The sequence below is a fragment of the Cyrtonyx montezumae genome, unplaced genomic scaffold, assembly GCF_038088225.1.
Source record: "Cyrtonyx montezumae isolate F1298 unplaced genomic scaffold, pur_monq_1.0 scaffold_3, whole genome shotgun sequence".
Classification (NCBI taxonomy): Eukaryota; Metazoa; Chordata; class Aves; order Galliformes; family Odontophoridae; genus Cyrtonyx; species Cyrtonyx montezumae.
The window spans coordinates 28,179,785-28,196,047 of NW_027072034.1; the positions used below are offsets into that span (position 1 = coordinate 28,179,785).

At 39.7% G+C, this 16,263-nt stretch overlaps 1 protein-coding gene across 1 annotated transcript in view; it reads left to right on the plus strand.

The window, feature by feature from the left end:
- COL4A1 (collagen type IV alpha 1 chain) overlaps window positions 1-16,263 on the plus strand; it is a 106,483-nt gene that overhangs the window by 48,455 nt on the left and 41,765 nt on the right. Inside the window, exons 3-10 of the mRNA XM_065741010.1 lie at window positions 11,826-11,915; window positions 12,005-12,049; window positions 13,567-13,611; window positions 13,722-13,784; window positions 13,882-13,935; window positions 14,208-14,234; window positions 15,017-15,100; window positions 15,212-15,274. Coding sequence (XP_065597082.1) covers window positions 11,826-11,915; window positions 12,005-12,049; window positions 13,567-13,611; window positions 13,722-13,784; window positions 13,882-13,935; window positions 14,208-14,234; window positions 15,017-15,100; window positions 15,212-15,274 — 471 coding nt within the window. The remainder of the gene's footprint in view (window positions 1-11,825; window positions 11,916-12,004; window positions 12,050-13,566; window positions 13,612-13,721; window positions 13,785-13,881; window positions 13,936-14,207; window positions 14,235-15,016; window positions 15,101-15,211; window positions 15,275-16,263) is intronic.

Here is a 16,263-nt window from a genome sequence, read left to right on the forward strand (position 1 = left end):
ACATCAGCTCCAACAGAAGAATTTAATTGTACTTGATGCATTTAATAATCTGTCTCTGTCTACATTTTCTCTGTAGCGGTATTGACTGCAAGCAATCTTGTATATAATTGTTACTGGGGAAACACAGTAATATGGTAATCTCTGTAGGTCACTTTCTGGTCTTCCTGGCCAAGAGCAAAAAGTGGTTTGGGGTTTGGTTTTGTGGTTTATTTTTATCTCCTACTAGTGGTAGCTAAGTGCTTGGTTCTATTAGCTTGGCTAACCTCCTACTTCAGACTGTAGGCCTATGTTTTCAGTGATAGGTCATCATAATTCGTATTAGTCTTTGAAAACAGCTAGCCCCATGATATTAGCTTTCCAAAAAGGAAATGTAAATTCTCTTAAAGTTTGGATTTTATTAAGAAAGGGGATAAAACCAAATTTCATAGAAAACTCAAAACCACTTCAACAGGAGCAATAGCAAAAACAAATATGTAACCTGTATGTTTTGAAGGAGACAGAGCAGTAAAAACCATAATGAAAGTGGGATTTCCAGAGAGGAAGTCTGAAGTAGCTGCTAAAAAAGTGATAATAATTTATCACTCAAACAAATCTGCAGCCAGTTGGAGAACCACTTTAGTTTAACCACAAAAGAAGCCTTATGCCACAGAAGGATCAGCTGAGAAAGCATTTTCAAGAGATGCTAAAAAGATATCAATTTTCTTTCATGTGAGTGTAACACCTGAGGAAGTTCAAGGAGCAAGAAGTAAACTGAGTTATAGACAAAGCAGGAAAGGAAGTTTACCCAGATGATGAAAATAGATATTAGCTTTTAGTGTTAGGGAAAGTCTTCTTGTTTAATCATCTGTAACAACAGAAGAAATCAGAAGTTAAGGTGAAGCTGAGGGGAAAGCAACTTAGATTCTTGCCTGGAAAATCATATTTCTATTCCTTAAAATATTTCAAGAGTAAGTAGAACGGCAGAATGTACCCATAAATTTTGTAGCTCTTAAAGAAAGCATGTGACAACTTCCACTGAAGTTCAGCTGGAACATTTTTAAATGTTTTGATAGGCCAACAAAAATAATTCTCACTGAGACTTGTGTCAAAGATCACTGCACACAGTGAAAGTAAATAGTGAGTTTGGTGAGTGAGCGAGCACAGACACTGGCATCACATCGGATGTCTTCTTGATCTTTTTTCATTTGACACTGTTACCAACTTTTAACTGATGCAACAAGAGTAGTTTGTGGCTAGTTATCAGAATGCTAAAAGCTTTGATGCTTTTGAGAACCCTTGGTTTTGTTGGAACAGTTTGATCAACTGCAAACCAAAGCCTGCAGAACTGCTAAACAAGTGGGCATAAGGAGTAGTAATGAGGAGGCACAACAGGGCAGGAGGGGAGTCTGAAGTGTGCTCTGATGCTAAAATCAGAAGTTATGTGAAAAAACTGAAAGATACCAAAGGCTCATGTAGGATAGCAATGAACAGAGAAGTCAGTGTTGTCCAGAAGTGCTGCTCCCAGCTGGATGCAGCACTGTTAATGAGATTAGTGAATTAAAGATGCAATTACAAATCTGTAACTTGGATTTTTTGTCTGTCTGAAATGGGTACAGAACTTGGAAATATAACAAGAACACGTGCAGCCTTGTAAAACTCTTACAGAGCCAATCCTTTAGAATGTTCTAAGTAATAAATGCAATGAATTTACACATGTCCCTAAAGTGTAAATTGTACTCAACCATAATTTTTTACCACAGGAAAAAAAAAAAAAGAAAAATGATAGTGCCTGGAAAAGCAAAACTTTCCAAAGCTATGCAAAGTACAAGTGTTTGATGGCAAAATTTTCTTTGTGCACTGCCTGTCATTGGGTACAACTGGATTTGGGGAAGGAGCAGAGAACATCAGCATCGCCAATGTGAGTGGTACCAAAGGAGAAGAGCTGATCCATGTGAGCCTCAGTCTAAGACCATCTCTCACCAGGACAGACACCCCACTCGAGGCTGTGTCTCTTTCCTGTGAGTTCCTCTGGGTGGCAGTCATATACCACAGATGTTTGTATATCCAGCCATGCCATTTTACACAGCTTTCTCTTTTTGTCAGACACCTAAGCAGTGATCCAACTTCTGGTCAGTGTTTACTGACAAGGAACTACTTACTGATTGATTATGCTTGTTCCATGTTGTCAAAATAAGGAAAGTGTCTGAGGAAAGTGTCTGTTACTGTTATTAGTGGGTTGGGTTTTTTTTGCTCAATTGGCTATGAATTGAATTATTCGGAAGGTACTACAGAAATTATATTGCTGTCTGTTCTCTAATGCTTCTCATTGAGTTTGGAGACTATAGATTCAATTAAAGAAATACTGACTTACATTTTTGAGGCATGGTGTTATCTGCCTTGGGGTATTTTCATGATAAAAAATCAGAAGCAAGAATATTTCCTTTAGCTTTCATGGAAGAATTTTTTGCTTCTGTACGACTTCTTAAATGTTTAAAACTTTTGAAATGCCATTTCAGACCAAACTGAAAAAGCAGCTAAAATAGCACTGTCTAGAATAGCCCTGTCTGTCATGTACTCTTTAAGATATGAGCTACTTCGTTATGAGAACTTTATTGCAGTCTGTACTGTCTAGGACCAGCTGCCCATGTTTTTACTATTTATGGAAGAGATTATTTTCTGTAAATATGTCCATGACAAACCTTTGGCAAGAGAATAAAACTTGCATGCAACGTCACAGGTCTACGATGTGAACAAAAATAAATGAGAAAAACCTGAAAAGTTCAAGATCTTTCTTTTCTGCTGTTTCATCTTTGAATGTGAGCCTTTAAACAATGCCAAATGCAAACAAATGCTAAATAATTTTCACTAATGAAGAAGGAAGGGTGTGGAACATTTTTTACCCCTTATTTTTTTGGACTTTCAGCATTGGAAATGACTTAACACAATATGCAATAAAACAAAGGAAGAGTTACTCAGACCTAATGAGTTCAACAGATGATTAGAAGGGGTGGGAAACATAGCACCCTTTCTATTTAACCTGTCTCCAGGTGATAGAATTTCCTTTTCTTTTTTTCTTTTTTGCACTGCAGATGCATTTGTCCGTCTACTCCTCTTCCCTCATGGCTCTTTGAGGTTGTTCTGTTCCCCAGGGTGGCTCTAATTCTGGTCTGATTAAAAAAGAAAGCAAGAAAACAAAACAAAACAAAAAATTAAGCAGAGTTTGGAAATAAGCCATGCACACCTTTGGTGAAAAGTTTGTATGACTTCCTCCTGAAACATCATTAGATGTGCTTTTTAGAAAAAACAAGGAAAGTTTAAACACAAAGACAGTGAACCACATACCTTGATGTTAAACACCCAAGCATTGTGCACACAGACTTTTATGATTGGAAGACAAAGCTCACGTGCTGTCTTTTGGCTTCTGCTCTCTGTTAGTCTTGCCTTTATACTTCTGTTATCCCATGCCCTCCGTTATACTTGGAGGTAGACTACTCCTGGCTTGTTAAATGTTCACATTAGGAGTTATACATATTTTCTTTGGTAAGTGGACAAAAGGTGCACGTACCCTGCCAAACCTCAATAATTTTTCTTCCTTTATAATGGAGACAAAGTGAGCAAATCTTCTAAATCATAGTTTGCTATATATGAAAACTCCTTCTTTCTAAGCCATCCTTCCTACTTCTGCACCTGCAACACTTATATGCACTGCAGTCGAATTCAATACAAAATATACAATGGCAAAAGACTTGCAAGCGCAAGGGATAGTCAAGAATTTAAGCTAGGAGTGTGTTTGGCTCAACAAGTCTTAGAAAGTGAAATTTAGGTACTTTTAGTGAAAAAACTATGTGCAGCGTTTGGAAAATGAGCAGTAACTATATGATGAGAGGAATTACATGAAGCAGGTAAGTAGTGTAACTGGTGATGAACAACCAACTGTTTGACAGTAGTTAAATAGAGGCTGAAGTTGTAGCTTTGGCTTCTGAATATTAATTTCAATTCACTCAGCTTATTTTATTTCTTCTTTAGCTCCTAAATCAAATTCAGACACACCACATACCCGCCCACTTACTTGCATACAGACTAAGCACATCAGTACTGATATGCAGAGGAAAGGATACATGCAGATTGTTATTTCTAGTCTTATACTCTGGGGAAGCACTTAGCAACTTCCTGAGGAATGCTCCTTGCAGCCTTGGGGCTGTGCTTCCTGACTATGTATGTTCCCGTATTTGGAAGGTGATGAGAGCGCCCTTTCTGCCTTTGTGTATATGAGTCTGCACAATACTGGGTTTTGCACTATAAGTGAATGCTTTTCAGCATTCCCACCCCTAAAAGCAGAATGAGAGCTGACAGTCAAGTGCTGTTTGACAGCAGCCACTGGGATAGCTCCTTGCACTTGTGTCTGTGTGTAGTGTAGAGCAATCCTGGAGTTTTACAGGGGACTCAGCCAGCCCACAGCCATCCCAACTGGGGAACTGTGCAGGTAATGTGAAACTGTTGTGGCTGTTCCTGCTCTTAGTCATGCCAAAAATGCTGGATTCATGTCTCCATGCTAGTGAGTTTTCTCAGTTTCCTCCTGGCAGTGCAAGAATCCGGATTTTGCTGACTTTTTCCCTCCCTCCTCCCCTCCTCTCTTTCCCTTCTACTGTGAGCCCCAAAACTTCTGGGTCAGCCAAGATATTTACAGAGCTCCTACACAGATTCTTCACATGTCTTTGCAGTTATGTTTATGTAATGAATTACTTGTAACACGTGTGGCTCCAGAATTGTATAGCTGTAGCGTAGATAGATTCTAGCACTGAAAAATGCTCAGTGGGAATTTTGTAACGCTAAGCATCCTTAGTGCATTTAAGAACTCCTGTGCTGTGAGCATATAGCCCTAATTCTGTCTGAGTGATATCCACTTCACAGTTCCAGTAAAATACTGAAAATGGTAAGTGCAGCTGAGGACAAACAGCTGATGCTTATTGTACAAGTTGATTTTAATCCTGACAGATATTCGGAGCTGGTGCTCCCTCTGGTGGTTAAAAGTACTCTTTTAGTGAAGGATTGTCTCTTCACCACCACTGTTTCTCCGCTACAGCAACTCTGAGCCAATTATGGTTCTGTAAAACAAGTTTAAAAGAGTGTGGAGAAAACCACAGCGACTCGGGAGTGCTACTTGGATCCCACAATAGCGTTTCCCACTGTGCAGTGTAATTACAGGTCTGACACCTCAGGGCCAGTTCTTTTGAGTGCTTGCAGTTATGTCAGCTGAAGGAGCAAATACAGAGCTGGCATTCACCTCTCACGTGGTTTGGGTTAGTCTGTCTAGAAACTGTGTAGGTCGCTGCAAGGCTGTTGTGCAGTGCTGTTGACTTTACAAGGTCACACTGGGGCACAGAGGTGTGATGAGAGCTTCAGGCTTCATCTGGTGTTTTTTGTTTGTTTGTTTTTGTTAACAGTTGCATCTAGACCTCAAACTAATCTCTATCCGAAGCAACATTTGAGATTATTTCCAACATCAGACTGAGAAAACAAAACAAAACAAAACAAAGCAAATAGGGAAGAATGCTGAAATGTCCAGCCCTTTTTCTGTCTCTTTCTGGAAAACCACAGCCACAGTTTCATCTTGAAGCTGTTGTGTTTCTTTGCTCTCCGTGCCCTTGGTAGTGTTTCAGTTCAATGCACATTAGCTTTGGAAAATGGAATGTGTGCGTTCTTAAGAGAGGAGCCTTGAGCTTTGAACGGATGTTGACTTTCGGCACTGACACCGGTCTGGAAATGGCTGTCATGCACATTCAAGCATTTGTTGGCCCTGAGCTCAGTTCCTCCTCAGCAGAGGCACAGCTGGAGAGCTCTGGCAGATGAACTCTATCCAGACCCACCGTGCCAGTGTGAGAAGCTGCTGTTGTGGCTTCTCTGCCCTATGTGGCTGATCCTCCCATCAGCTATGGCAGCTGCCCAGCTGCCTGGTGGGCTTCTCAGCTGTCTTAGGCTAGAGCAAGCTCACACACCATGGAAAAAATGAGGGGATTTAGTGAATTGATGTGGAGCAGTGATGCTGGGAGAACCATCAAAGCTGCTGTAAGAAAGGGTGAGGGTGCACCATCCATTTCAGTGGAGTGGAATAGCCACCTTTGCTGGTTAGGCCAGCTCAGCTGCCTTTTGGCATCTCGTCCTAAGACTGAGTTTTACATGTTTTCAGCAGAAAGGCAGGCACATGTCTGTCCCTCCATCTCTAACACAGAGGCAGACCAAACGGGAGGAGCCGGCTGTGTGATAATCAATTAAATGATTCCAGAAGGCTCTGTACATTGTTGTTCACCACATGCTTGAGTCTCTGGAGAGCTGGAGAATGCATCAGACATACAGGCCCAGCTTTTGCGTGAGCCCACAGTTCTGCAGACATTTGATTTATATCTGTGTTATCAGTCTCTCAATACTAGCATCTCCCTGTCCAGCAGTCCCTAGACAGAATAATAGGGGAAATAATTTATAACGTGGTGCTGGTTGTTTCCTCCCCCTCAAAACTTGATTTATTACAGCTAACTCTTCTGAAACTACTTGCTTCATGTGACTCTCACACAGCCATCTGCAGTTGTTCCATGTGTGAAACGGTATTTCATGGCTAATTTGGAAGGATAGATGCCAGCAGAAATGTCATCCTCTCTGGCTATGCTTTTAACAGGTTCATCTCTCTTTATAAGTCCGTTCTCAAACTAATGCGAAGGCATTTGGATGCATTTCACAAAAGTTGGACTACAACAGACTTCTTGCTGATCAAATAGTGCAACAGTGAGCAAGCACTTGCTGCCTTTCCATGTCTCCACATTTTCAACAGCAGCTGAGTGGCAGGATATTCATCTTTGTGAGCTGAATGATGAATTCTTCTTTATGTTTTCGACAGCTTGTGTTGAGTCAGTGGAGGTACAGAAGACTTGGTTACATCTGTTTTAATTTCTGAGTCTCATGAATTGATTTCTAAGAAGCAGAAGCTCTTTCAGTGTTACTTGCCAAGGTTTCGCAGCTGTGAATATTGGAACGTGAACAATATGTAGCCTTTACAGTCAGAGTCTTATGCTCTTCATGCACTGCAGCTAGAAATCACAGTGCTGAGAAAAAAAATAAATGGGGTAGCAGCAGTGGTCTAGTGCTTGCCAATTAATGTAGTGTGGATTCTTAATGAGTTGCAGCATAAACACAGTGCAAACACTAATGGGCTTTTTGTCTGAAACACTGAGTGAACAAAGGAACTGGGCAGAAAGAAAGAAAGAGATGTTGCTCAAGTATTTCCTTGCAACTCAAAGCATCCTCAGGACATGCTGTGTCTTTGCTTCAGAATTTAGAAAGCATCATCTGAGCTTGCAGTTGTAAATAATCCACTTGGGGTAGGAAATTTGCAGTACAAATGCTGCTATCCAGGAATTTTTGTGAGTTAATATCCAGTTAACGTAGGATATGTGGAGCTCAACACTGATATGACATTACTGCTTCTGAAGGTAGAGTTTCTGTACTCTTCTGTTCAGTATGGACGTTTCAAGCCTGACTGAGTTTTACTGTAATCTAGCGTAGTTTCACTGATGCCAGAAAGACATCTTATGTTGTAAGTTGGTAATACCTGGATCACTGAAGTACTGAAGTTAGATCTTTGTTCACTAGTGAATACTAGAAGAGATGTTTATTTCTTTACGAGTTCTGTCACACTGCTTTCCTAAAATTGTTATATGAAGAGGCTTTCTGACACCTGGACTAAAGAAAGGACTTAGAAAGTAGGATACATCCCTATGTCTCGGTGGAATATGTTGTCTTAGCTTCTCTGAGTTTCATGCATAGCATGGAGGATGAATGTCCCATTATCTGTCTAGCCTGAGACTGCACAAATATGGTCTATTTATCCCATACTTTGCTATGAAATTAAATGGGAAAGCAAAGTAGAGAGAGGAGTGTAAGCAGTGTGTAAGTCCATAGTCCCCTGTTAGAATGAATGACTCAGGTGGCAGCTCGTGTGCAGAGAGATCCTGTTGCTTGCATACCTTTTGAGCTGAGTCAGTTTTGTGTTTTCTTGCTTCCTTCTGACAAATCACAGGCAAAAATATGAGCTCGCTTTTGTGTGAGAAACTGTGAGTCTGCACTATTTGGGATGAGATAGCTCTCCACACTCTCAGGAGTTTTGCTCTGAAGGTCTCTGGGTGTCTGGTAGCTTGCCTGGATGTCCAGAAGTCCTGGACAAATAGCCACATACTTTTCCTCCTTTTGTCCTAACAGAAAAAACAATGTTTGTGTGAAAATTGGGACATACGTTAGCTCAAAGTGACCCTGAGCAGCTCCTGCGGCTATGCTTTACCCATCAGAGAGGGCAACCTGTGAGGCTGCTGGTGGCCTTGCAGCACTGATGGTAGTTGTCTTGGAAGCCCAAGTTGTTATTTATGTTAAGCTTTAACTTCTTTGGCAAGATGAAGTGGTCATTACCTTAGTGAGTGATTTACAAGAACAGTAAAGGCCTCTTACAGTGCCAGAACAGTCTTCAGGGAACCTTCAAATAAATGAAAATCAGGTCTGTAAACCTCAGTTTTATTTTTCTGTAAGAATAGCAGAATGAGTACTTTTCTGTGTTGCAGGGTCCAGTGGTTCAAATTGTGTTGAAATCCTCAGGATGACAGAACTCCTGAATGCAGAAAGTATTATTAGTTGTGCTACATATGACTCATACTTCTATGTAGGTGTCACAATAATCTTGTTTTCTTCTCATTTGCACATATTGTACTTTCCTTCTGTAATGAAAAACCTTGTTTACTGTACTTGAATGTCTTCTGACTCAAATCAATCTCCCAGCAGATCACAAAAGCAAATGTCCACAGTTTAGTGTAAAATCCTGCTCTGAATGATTACTTCAGAAATTGGACTATGCACTGACCTAAAAATCTATTTCTTCATCTGTTCCACTGTTTACTTTGTTTTGGAGTGTTTTGTGATAATGCCCCACACTACCTTGGATTTTATAACTAGAAAATATTATTATCAAAGCCTGACAATGAATGCTGAGGAGTAAACTAAAATGCTGTTTCGGTGCTTCAAGGGAGGAAAAACTGTTTATTTCTCTTGGAAAGTAACTTTTAATTGAAAAATCTTTATTTTTTTCCTGGGAGGAAAGAGATAAGATATGAATATGAAAATTTTTCCTGGCAGGAGATTTTAATAAATGAGTGCCATTCCCCCAGTTTGCATGGCCATGGACTGTCATGACATCCAGTCCAGTATACACACCACAGAGAGGTGAGTGGGCATCCTGCACTTCAGACATCTGCTCTATCAGCAGCCCATGCAGAAGCATTATGAACAAGTTATGGTGTTAGTGGACCAAAACACTTCTCACATTCATCTTTGTGTCAGACCCATTTTTTTTCACTGTGACATCAGTCGTTTTCTGAGCACTGATTGAGAGGGAGTTGTTAAGGATAGGGTTGGAAGGGATGCAGCGAGGCATTTTCAGACATACTCCTCCTCTAACCCTTTCCATTGTTTCTTCCATTGTTTCTTCTTTTCAGCAATGTGCAGGAGTGTCTGCTAATTTTTGATCGAGTGGTTGTTACTCTGACACAACTCACGCTGTGTGCCATGTGGCAGGGGCTGCAGTGGCTGGTGTGTCTCTGGATCCCTTTCTTTGAGACTTAAGATATAAGGGAAGTTACAGCCCAAACCTGCAGAAACTCAAGCCAGTAAGATCAGCCTCAGAAAGAGCACTGAGTACAGCTAGTGACAGTAGATTTCCTTTATTTTCAGTGAAGTCACTTTTCTGTGCTAAGTTGTTATTTTGCTTTCATTTCCCCTCTGTTTTCTCGTGCTCTTAGAATTTCCATCATGGTTTACTCCATCCCTTCCTCCCTGGCCCTGTTCTTCTTACCCATCAATCATCTCTGGACTCCTTGGTTCTTTCATCTAAACAAAATCCTTCCCAAGGGACTAAACACCACTGTCAACCCAGTAACTCCAAAACTTCCAACCTCTGTCATCTTCAGGAAACATCTTCAGGAACCATGAACTAGCACCATGTCTGTGAGTCATCACACTGCTTCCCCTGCCTGTTTATCGTAATATTTTCCTTGCAAGGTACCTGTTTTACCATCTTTCCAAGACACAGATGTTGTTCTCCTTTGTACTCAGTCCTCAGCTGACCACATACCAGCTACTGAATATTGCTGGTATTCTTTATCCTGAGCAAACAAGGTAATTCTTTGGTCCTCACTAAATTATTCACCATCTTAAGATCCTGCTACCAACTCATTGGTTAATTACAAATAGCAATATGATCTCTCACTGTTTAACTGAAAATACTGGAATATGACTAGCTCATGCTGTGTGTTCTGATTTCCCTCTCTCTATGCCATTAAAATTGATATATTTTTGAGTGTCTAAAATACACGCCGTGTTTTTCGGTTCTCCAAACTTGTATACATTCTTCTTTATGCAGTTACTCACTGGTGTTCTACTCATTCAGTATTATTACAACTTTGGATAATATGAGGTGCCCCTCCCTATTTCATACCACACCTTGACAGGTGTAATTACTTCCCATGTGGAACATTTGGCTTTTGATTTGCTTAATGTGCTGTTTTCAGGCTTTGACATGTGGATGCATTTTTTTTTCACCGTCTCCCCATGTGTAGATTTTTAAGTTTTTATTTGGACAATGTTCCTCTTGGTTTCACTGGTGAAAAATGGAAGTACAATGGCAGCAGTTCTAGAGTTGTTCTAGAGTGCAGACGGATTTCATTTTATGCCTATAAGTTTATCGGTTTTAAGTATATTTGGGGTAATAAGGAGAGCACAGAAAATGTTCAAGTCCCATATAGCTATAAAGAAGAAGCTAAAGGATGGCAGATACAATCTCTGAGTTGAGCTTCATGAGAAGGGGGCAATCTATGAGTTGAGCTTCATGAGAAGTTGAGCTTCATGAGGAGGAGATGAGCTCCTGAAGGGGGGTTGTGGTGAGGAGGGGGTAGGCCTCTTCTCCCTGATAAGTAATGACAGGACGGGAGGGAATGGCCACAGGTTGCGCCGGGGAGGATTTGGATTGGACCTCAGGAAGCATTTCTTTTCTGAAGGAGTGGTCAGGCACTGGAATGGCCTGCCTGGGGAGGTGGTTGAGGCACCATCCCTAGCGCTGTTCAAGAAGCGTTTAGATGAGGTGCTAAAGGACTTAATTTAGTAGTTGGGTAGAGATAGTGATAGGAGGATGGTTGGACTAGATGATCTTATAGGTCCTTTCCAACCTTATGAACTTATGAACTTATGAACTTATAAGAAGACCCTCTATCATGAAACACTGGCTCTGAACCACCCAAAACCGAAGACTAAGTGGGAAGCCTAAATAAAAAATCCACTGTTGTGAATGACACTTAAGGAGTAATAGTGGCTACTCATACAGTAGTGACTGAACAGTGATATTTGCAGTTTTCAGGAATATAACTGCTGATTTGGGGTGTTAGAATTACTGCCAGGATATAGTAGTATATCTGTATAGAAATGCAGATATCTTATTAGAGGGAAAGAGGCCTTCCTGGTCCCAGGGGCATAAATATGCTATGAACTGTTCTGTCCAGGGAGGCAGAAATGAATTTTCTGTTTAAATTCAAAGAATGTTTTCTATCATGCTACACTTACCCTTTTGCCAGCCTGTTATCAAACAGAAATATTTCTTTGTTTGTAATAACCCTTCAATGAAAGAACAGCACAAACTGTTGTCTGTCACATCTAACTTCTTACTGCCTGGAAAGTTTTTTTTAACACAGAAAAAGGAATATGTGGGTTGCTAGAAAAAGCAGTTTAAGATGTTTTGTTGATAATGGATTTCCTTCTTCCCACAGGGAGAAAGAGGCCTTCCGGGACTACAGGGTGTGATTGGGTTTCCTGGAATGCAAGGGCCTGAAGGTCCCCCTGGGCCACCAGGGCTTAAGGTAAGAATTAAACTTTAATATTTAAAACACTCAGATTTCCCTAAATTGTTGTCCCTCGGAAAGACAGAGATCTCTCTGTTTCTTTACAGGGTGATACTGGAGAACCAGGACTGCCAGGAACAAAAGGAACAAGAGTAAGTTTAACTTACATTTTTGCATTTATAATGACTCTAGGCCTGTATATCTTTTGGACTTCGTGGTTGCTTTCAGGTGTTCTTAGGTACTTTGAGTTAATCAGTGCTATCCTCTTGTGCTGCACAGTAATATCAAGATTCTTGCTCTTGCCTTTGAAGTTCATTGTGCAGTCAGTGCCATTCTTCCTTTTGTATTTTCACCTGCTGCTTACCATTTTACCAACAGCACTGGTTTTGATATTCCTTTGGTACCTTCCTGTCTTACTGAGAGGCTTTATTCCAACTTGAATATGAACCATCTTACCTCCTTGAAGCACTCAATTGGATAAGCTGATATTCTGTAAAGCACAGATATGTTTTAAATGTGCACAGGATGCAGAGAAAAATTCCAGCTGGGGCAAAGATCCTCTGACTTTTTCAATGCTAAAGGAGGCTCTAAACATGCCTATAACTTTCCTATTCTAATTTCTGTTTAATGTGGTACTATTATAACATATAACTAGCATGTTATACTATCCAAGGCCATGTCTTTTGGGTTTTGTCAGATACCAAGCTCATCCTGAGCTTTTCCACAGTTTACAGTGTGCCAGTGAAGGAGAATTTGAGTGACTTAATGAGCAATGATGCATTCTGAGATATGCTCTCTTGCCACAGATCTTCAAATGCTATCTCAATTTACTTCTCCATTTTTCTGCAGTGGCTGCAGCACACGGAATTTAAAAGATAAATTGCAATGTCTAAGCTGTTGTAGGGAGATGTTCTGATAGATCAAGAAATCCTCATTTTAGTCCACGATGTTTGTGGCATCCTGCATATTAATGTAAATAAGAATCTCCTGGCAAATAGTAGAGTATTTCAGCAGTGAAAAGGTTTTCGCAGATGCGAGTATGCTATTTCATCTTCAGGAATCTCATACATCTTTTCTGTTTCACAATATATGTATTAGGTAGTACTGCAAGAATAAATAAACTGGAATGATTAAAATGATTTGTCAGATCACACTCTTGATCCATTACACTAGAAAGGTCTACAAGGAGAGATATTTCAACCCACTTGTTGTTTGTTCTGTTTTGTTTTTTTAATGATAAAAATGAAATTGATGCTCTGATGTGGCTGATGAAAGATACTGAAGCATCTTTACAATGTGCTAGCATCCTCTTCTGCTATGGAGAGGTGCCTACAGTACATTTCATGTTATGAAGCAAAGATATGAGGTGACAGAAACTGCATTCCTTTTTATGTGTATGTAAGACTTTGATCCAGTTCTTGAAGAATAAAATGGATATTGCTGCTTAGAAATTATAGAAATAAAAAAAATTGCTTTCTGTTATCAATTACCAAATAACCATGACTGAGAGGTTTGAAGATTAGGATTATTCTGTCAAGAGAGTTTTAAAAAAAGTTTTTCTCAGTTTTTGCCTGAAGGAAAGGAGACTAGGGTTGTGGCTTGTCATTGGTGTTTTTATGGTGTTGTCATTTCAGATTCCCAGGTTCAGTATGTTTTTTGTCAATTGCAGGGCCCACCAGGACCATCAGGATTTCCAGGAAACCCAGGCCTCCCTGTACGTGTGAAGTATATATATCTTTATAAGAACATCAGAAGTGGACATCAGGTGACATCTGGCCTCGATTAGTGCTCTATTGCTGATTTCTTTACTTCCTTTTCATGCAGGGCATTCCTGGACAAGATGGCCCTCCTGGACCACCTGGCATTCCAGGTTGCAATGGCACAAAGGTGACACATATATTTCTAACAACATCTCTTCGTTGCAATAAAAACATCCCTCAAATGTATATTCTCTAAGCAAAACCAATTTCTGTGTTCCCCTTAGGGTGAAAGAGGTCCAGTAGGTCCCCCAGGTTTACCAGGACTGTCTGGGAGCATAGTAAGTAGATTCTTTGTGCTTCATTCACTTGTTTCAACTCTGATTCTTGAAATGTAGATAGTATTCTATGGAATTATTTAGATTATGAAATGTGAAATACACAATACCAAAGGGTAAGGTCCTGGACAACCTAATCTAGCTGTGGATGTCCCTGTTCACTGAAGGGGAGTTGGACTAGATGGCCTTCAGAGGTCCCTTCTAACTCTTAAGGATTCAGTGATTCTACGATTCTATGAAGAAAATAACATCAAATATGTCTTCTTTTTTCACAGGGACCCCCAGGACCTCCTGGAATGAAGGTACATTTTTGTCCTAAACGTGTTCTTATCCTCTTTCTAACAGTCAGAATCAGGATGAAATCTACACCTTGTAGACTAGCAGTCCTTACGTAAGGACTGAATAATTGTACTGGGATACTTCATTTTGTACTTGGCTCTTTAGTGCTCCTAAGTAAAGATGATGGATCAACATCCAGTTCACAACAATTGAATGTAGGAGTTGTCCCAGACAGGTTTTAAAAATGTAAGTGTTAGATAGAGTACAATATGAAAAAGTAGTACACATTGTTAACTATGTGTAACAAGTGTAATCGTGTGTAAAGATTTAGATAAGTTTTCTTGTTCCAAAATTTGTTTTGATATTGACGTTTCATGTATTCAAACCATTCCATGTAGAGAAAATTTGGGGGAAAAGGTCATATAGCCCACAAAAACTTTGAAATTTTGTACAGAAAAGCAGGAAATAATGGGATCTTTTGCTATCAGAAAGAAAGGGCGTAAATAAGTTGATAACAATTGGAATAGTTTTCCAGAAGACAAAGAGATTTCATTTTTCAAAGGAGAAATATTCTGTGAACGTCTTTGATGTCCGAATTAGCTATAAGAGTAAGATTTTAGCCTGGTACAGTTACCAATTCCATTAGCATCCAGGCCAGATGTTCTGATTCTTATGTATTACTTTAGTATTGATAGATTTGGTGGGAAGATCTTTCTGCTTACCCTCAGCTTCTACTTCTCAACATTAATGTTTTTGAATGTATTTGAATGGATGTCGAAGCACTGTTCTTTTTGTTTTCTTACAGGGAGATCCAGGTGAAGTGATTGGTCTTTTACCTCCTAGTGTGCTAAAAGGTGATAAAGGCTTTCCTGGCCAACCTGGACTACCTGTAAGTCTAAATGACTTTTGAATAGCTGTGAGTTTGAACTAAAATTAAGTAACTATCACAACATTGAAGAGTAAGTATCACTTTTTAATTTTACTGTTTTATTTTTTATAGGGTCCACCTGGAACTCCAGGGTTTCAGGGACCAATGGGGCCACCAGGGATTCCAGGAGAACCAGTAAGTTTCTCGTCTAATGATTCACTTACAGAGCTCTATTACAGGAAAATCCTGCAAGGTGTTTGTTAGATATGGGTAAGACAACCTGCCTTTCCAGACTTCATGTTTAGTCTTCTGAACCCTACCATGACAAAATCGAGTAAGTACGTGGGTTTTCAAGAGCAACTGCTCCTGGAGTCCTCTGCTTGCAGATTTGGAGTTTTCTTTTGTAGGAATGGAGTTATAATAGTTATTTTTCCTTTTCTCTCTTCTTCAAATTAATTTATGGAGAATAAACCACAAAATAGCCAGAGATGAACAAAATGTTTGCTGAGGTTGTTCTTATGGGCAGTTGATTAAGAAATACTGTGGAAAGCAAGGTAGTACCAACTGCCTGTCATTTGGATAATTGCCAAATGTTTAAGACATTTTAACAATTTGAAATATTGTCACGCCTGGTATAATGTAGTATCTTCTATTCCTGTGCTGGCTGCAGGTAACACCCAGTTACTTCCATCTCAAATCCAACCTAGTGTTTCTGGCAATTAAAATGACCACCTGTGTTAGAATACTTATCCCATTTAAAAGGACATACAGTTTAGTAAGCATTTGCACTTGTTGAGGTTTAAAAAAGCACGAGCTTAATGAAAGACAGATGAACGTGAATATTTACCACAAGTATTCTGTACTGCACAAAACTGGGGTCAAATAAGTCAGCAATAAAATTATTTTGTGGTACAGTACCATGTATTTTCTGTGATTGTCTCTTGTGTAGCTGCTGATTAGATCCAGCACTTCTAACTGAAAAGAAAGGTATCTGATGAAAGACCTTTGACAGTTTCTGTTCATTTATATTATGTAGACTAAATTGGGAACTACAGAAAGTAGGAGAAGAATACTTTATATCTTGATTTAATGGGAAGATTTGCATTTTTTGCTATAATAATAGAATATGGAATTGTTCCACCTAACATGCCATATACATATCTGCTAAAAAAGTACTGTCTTGT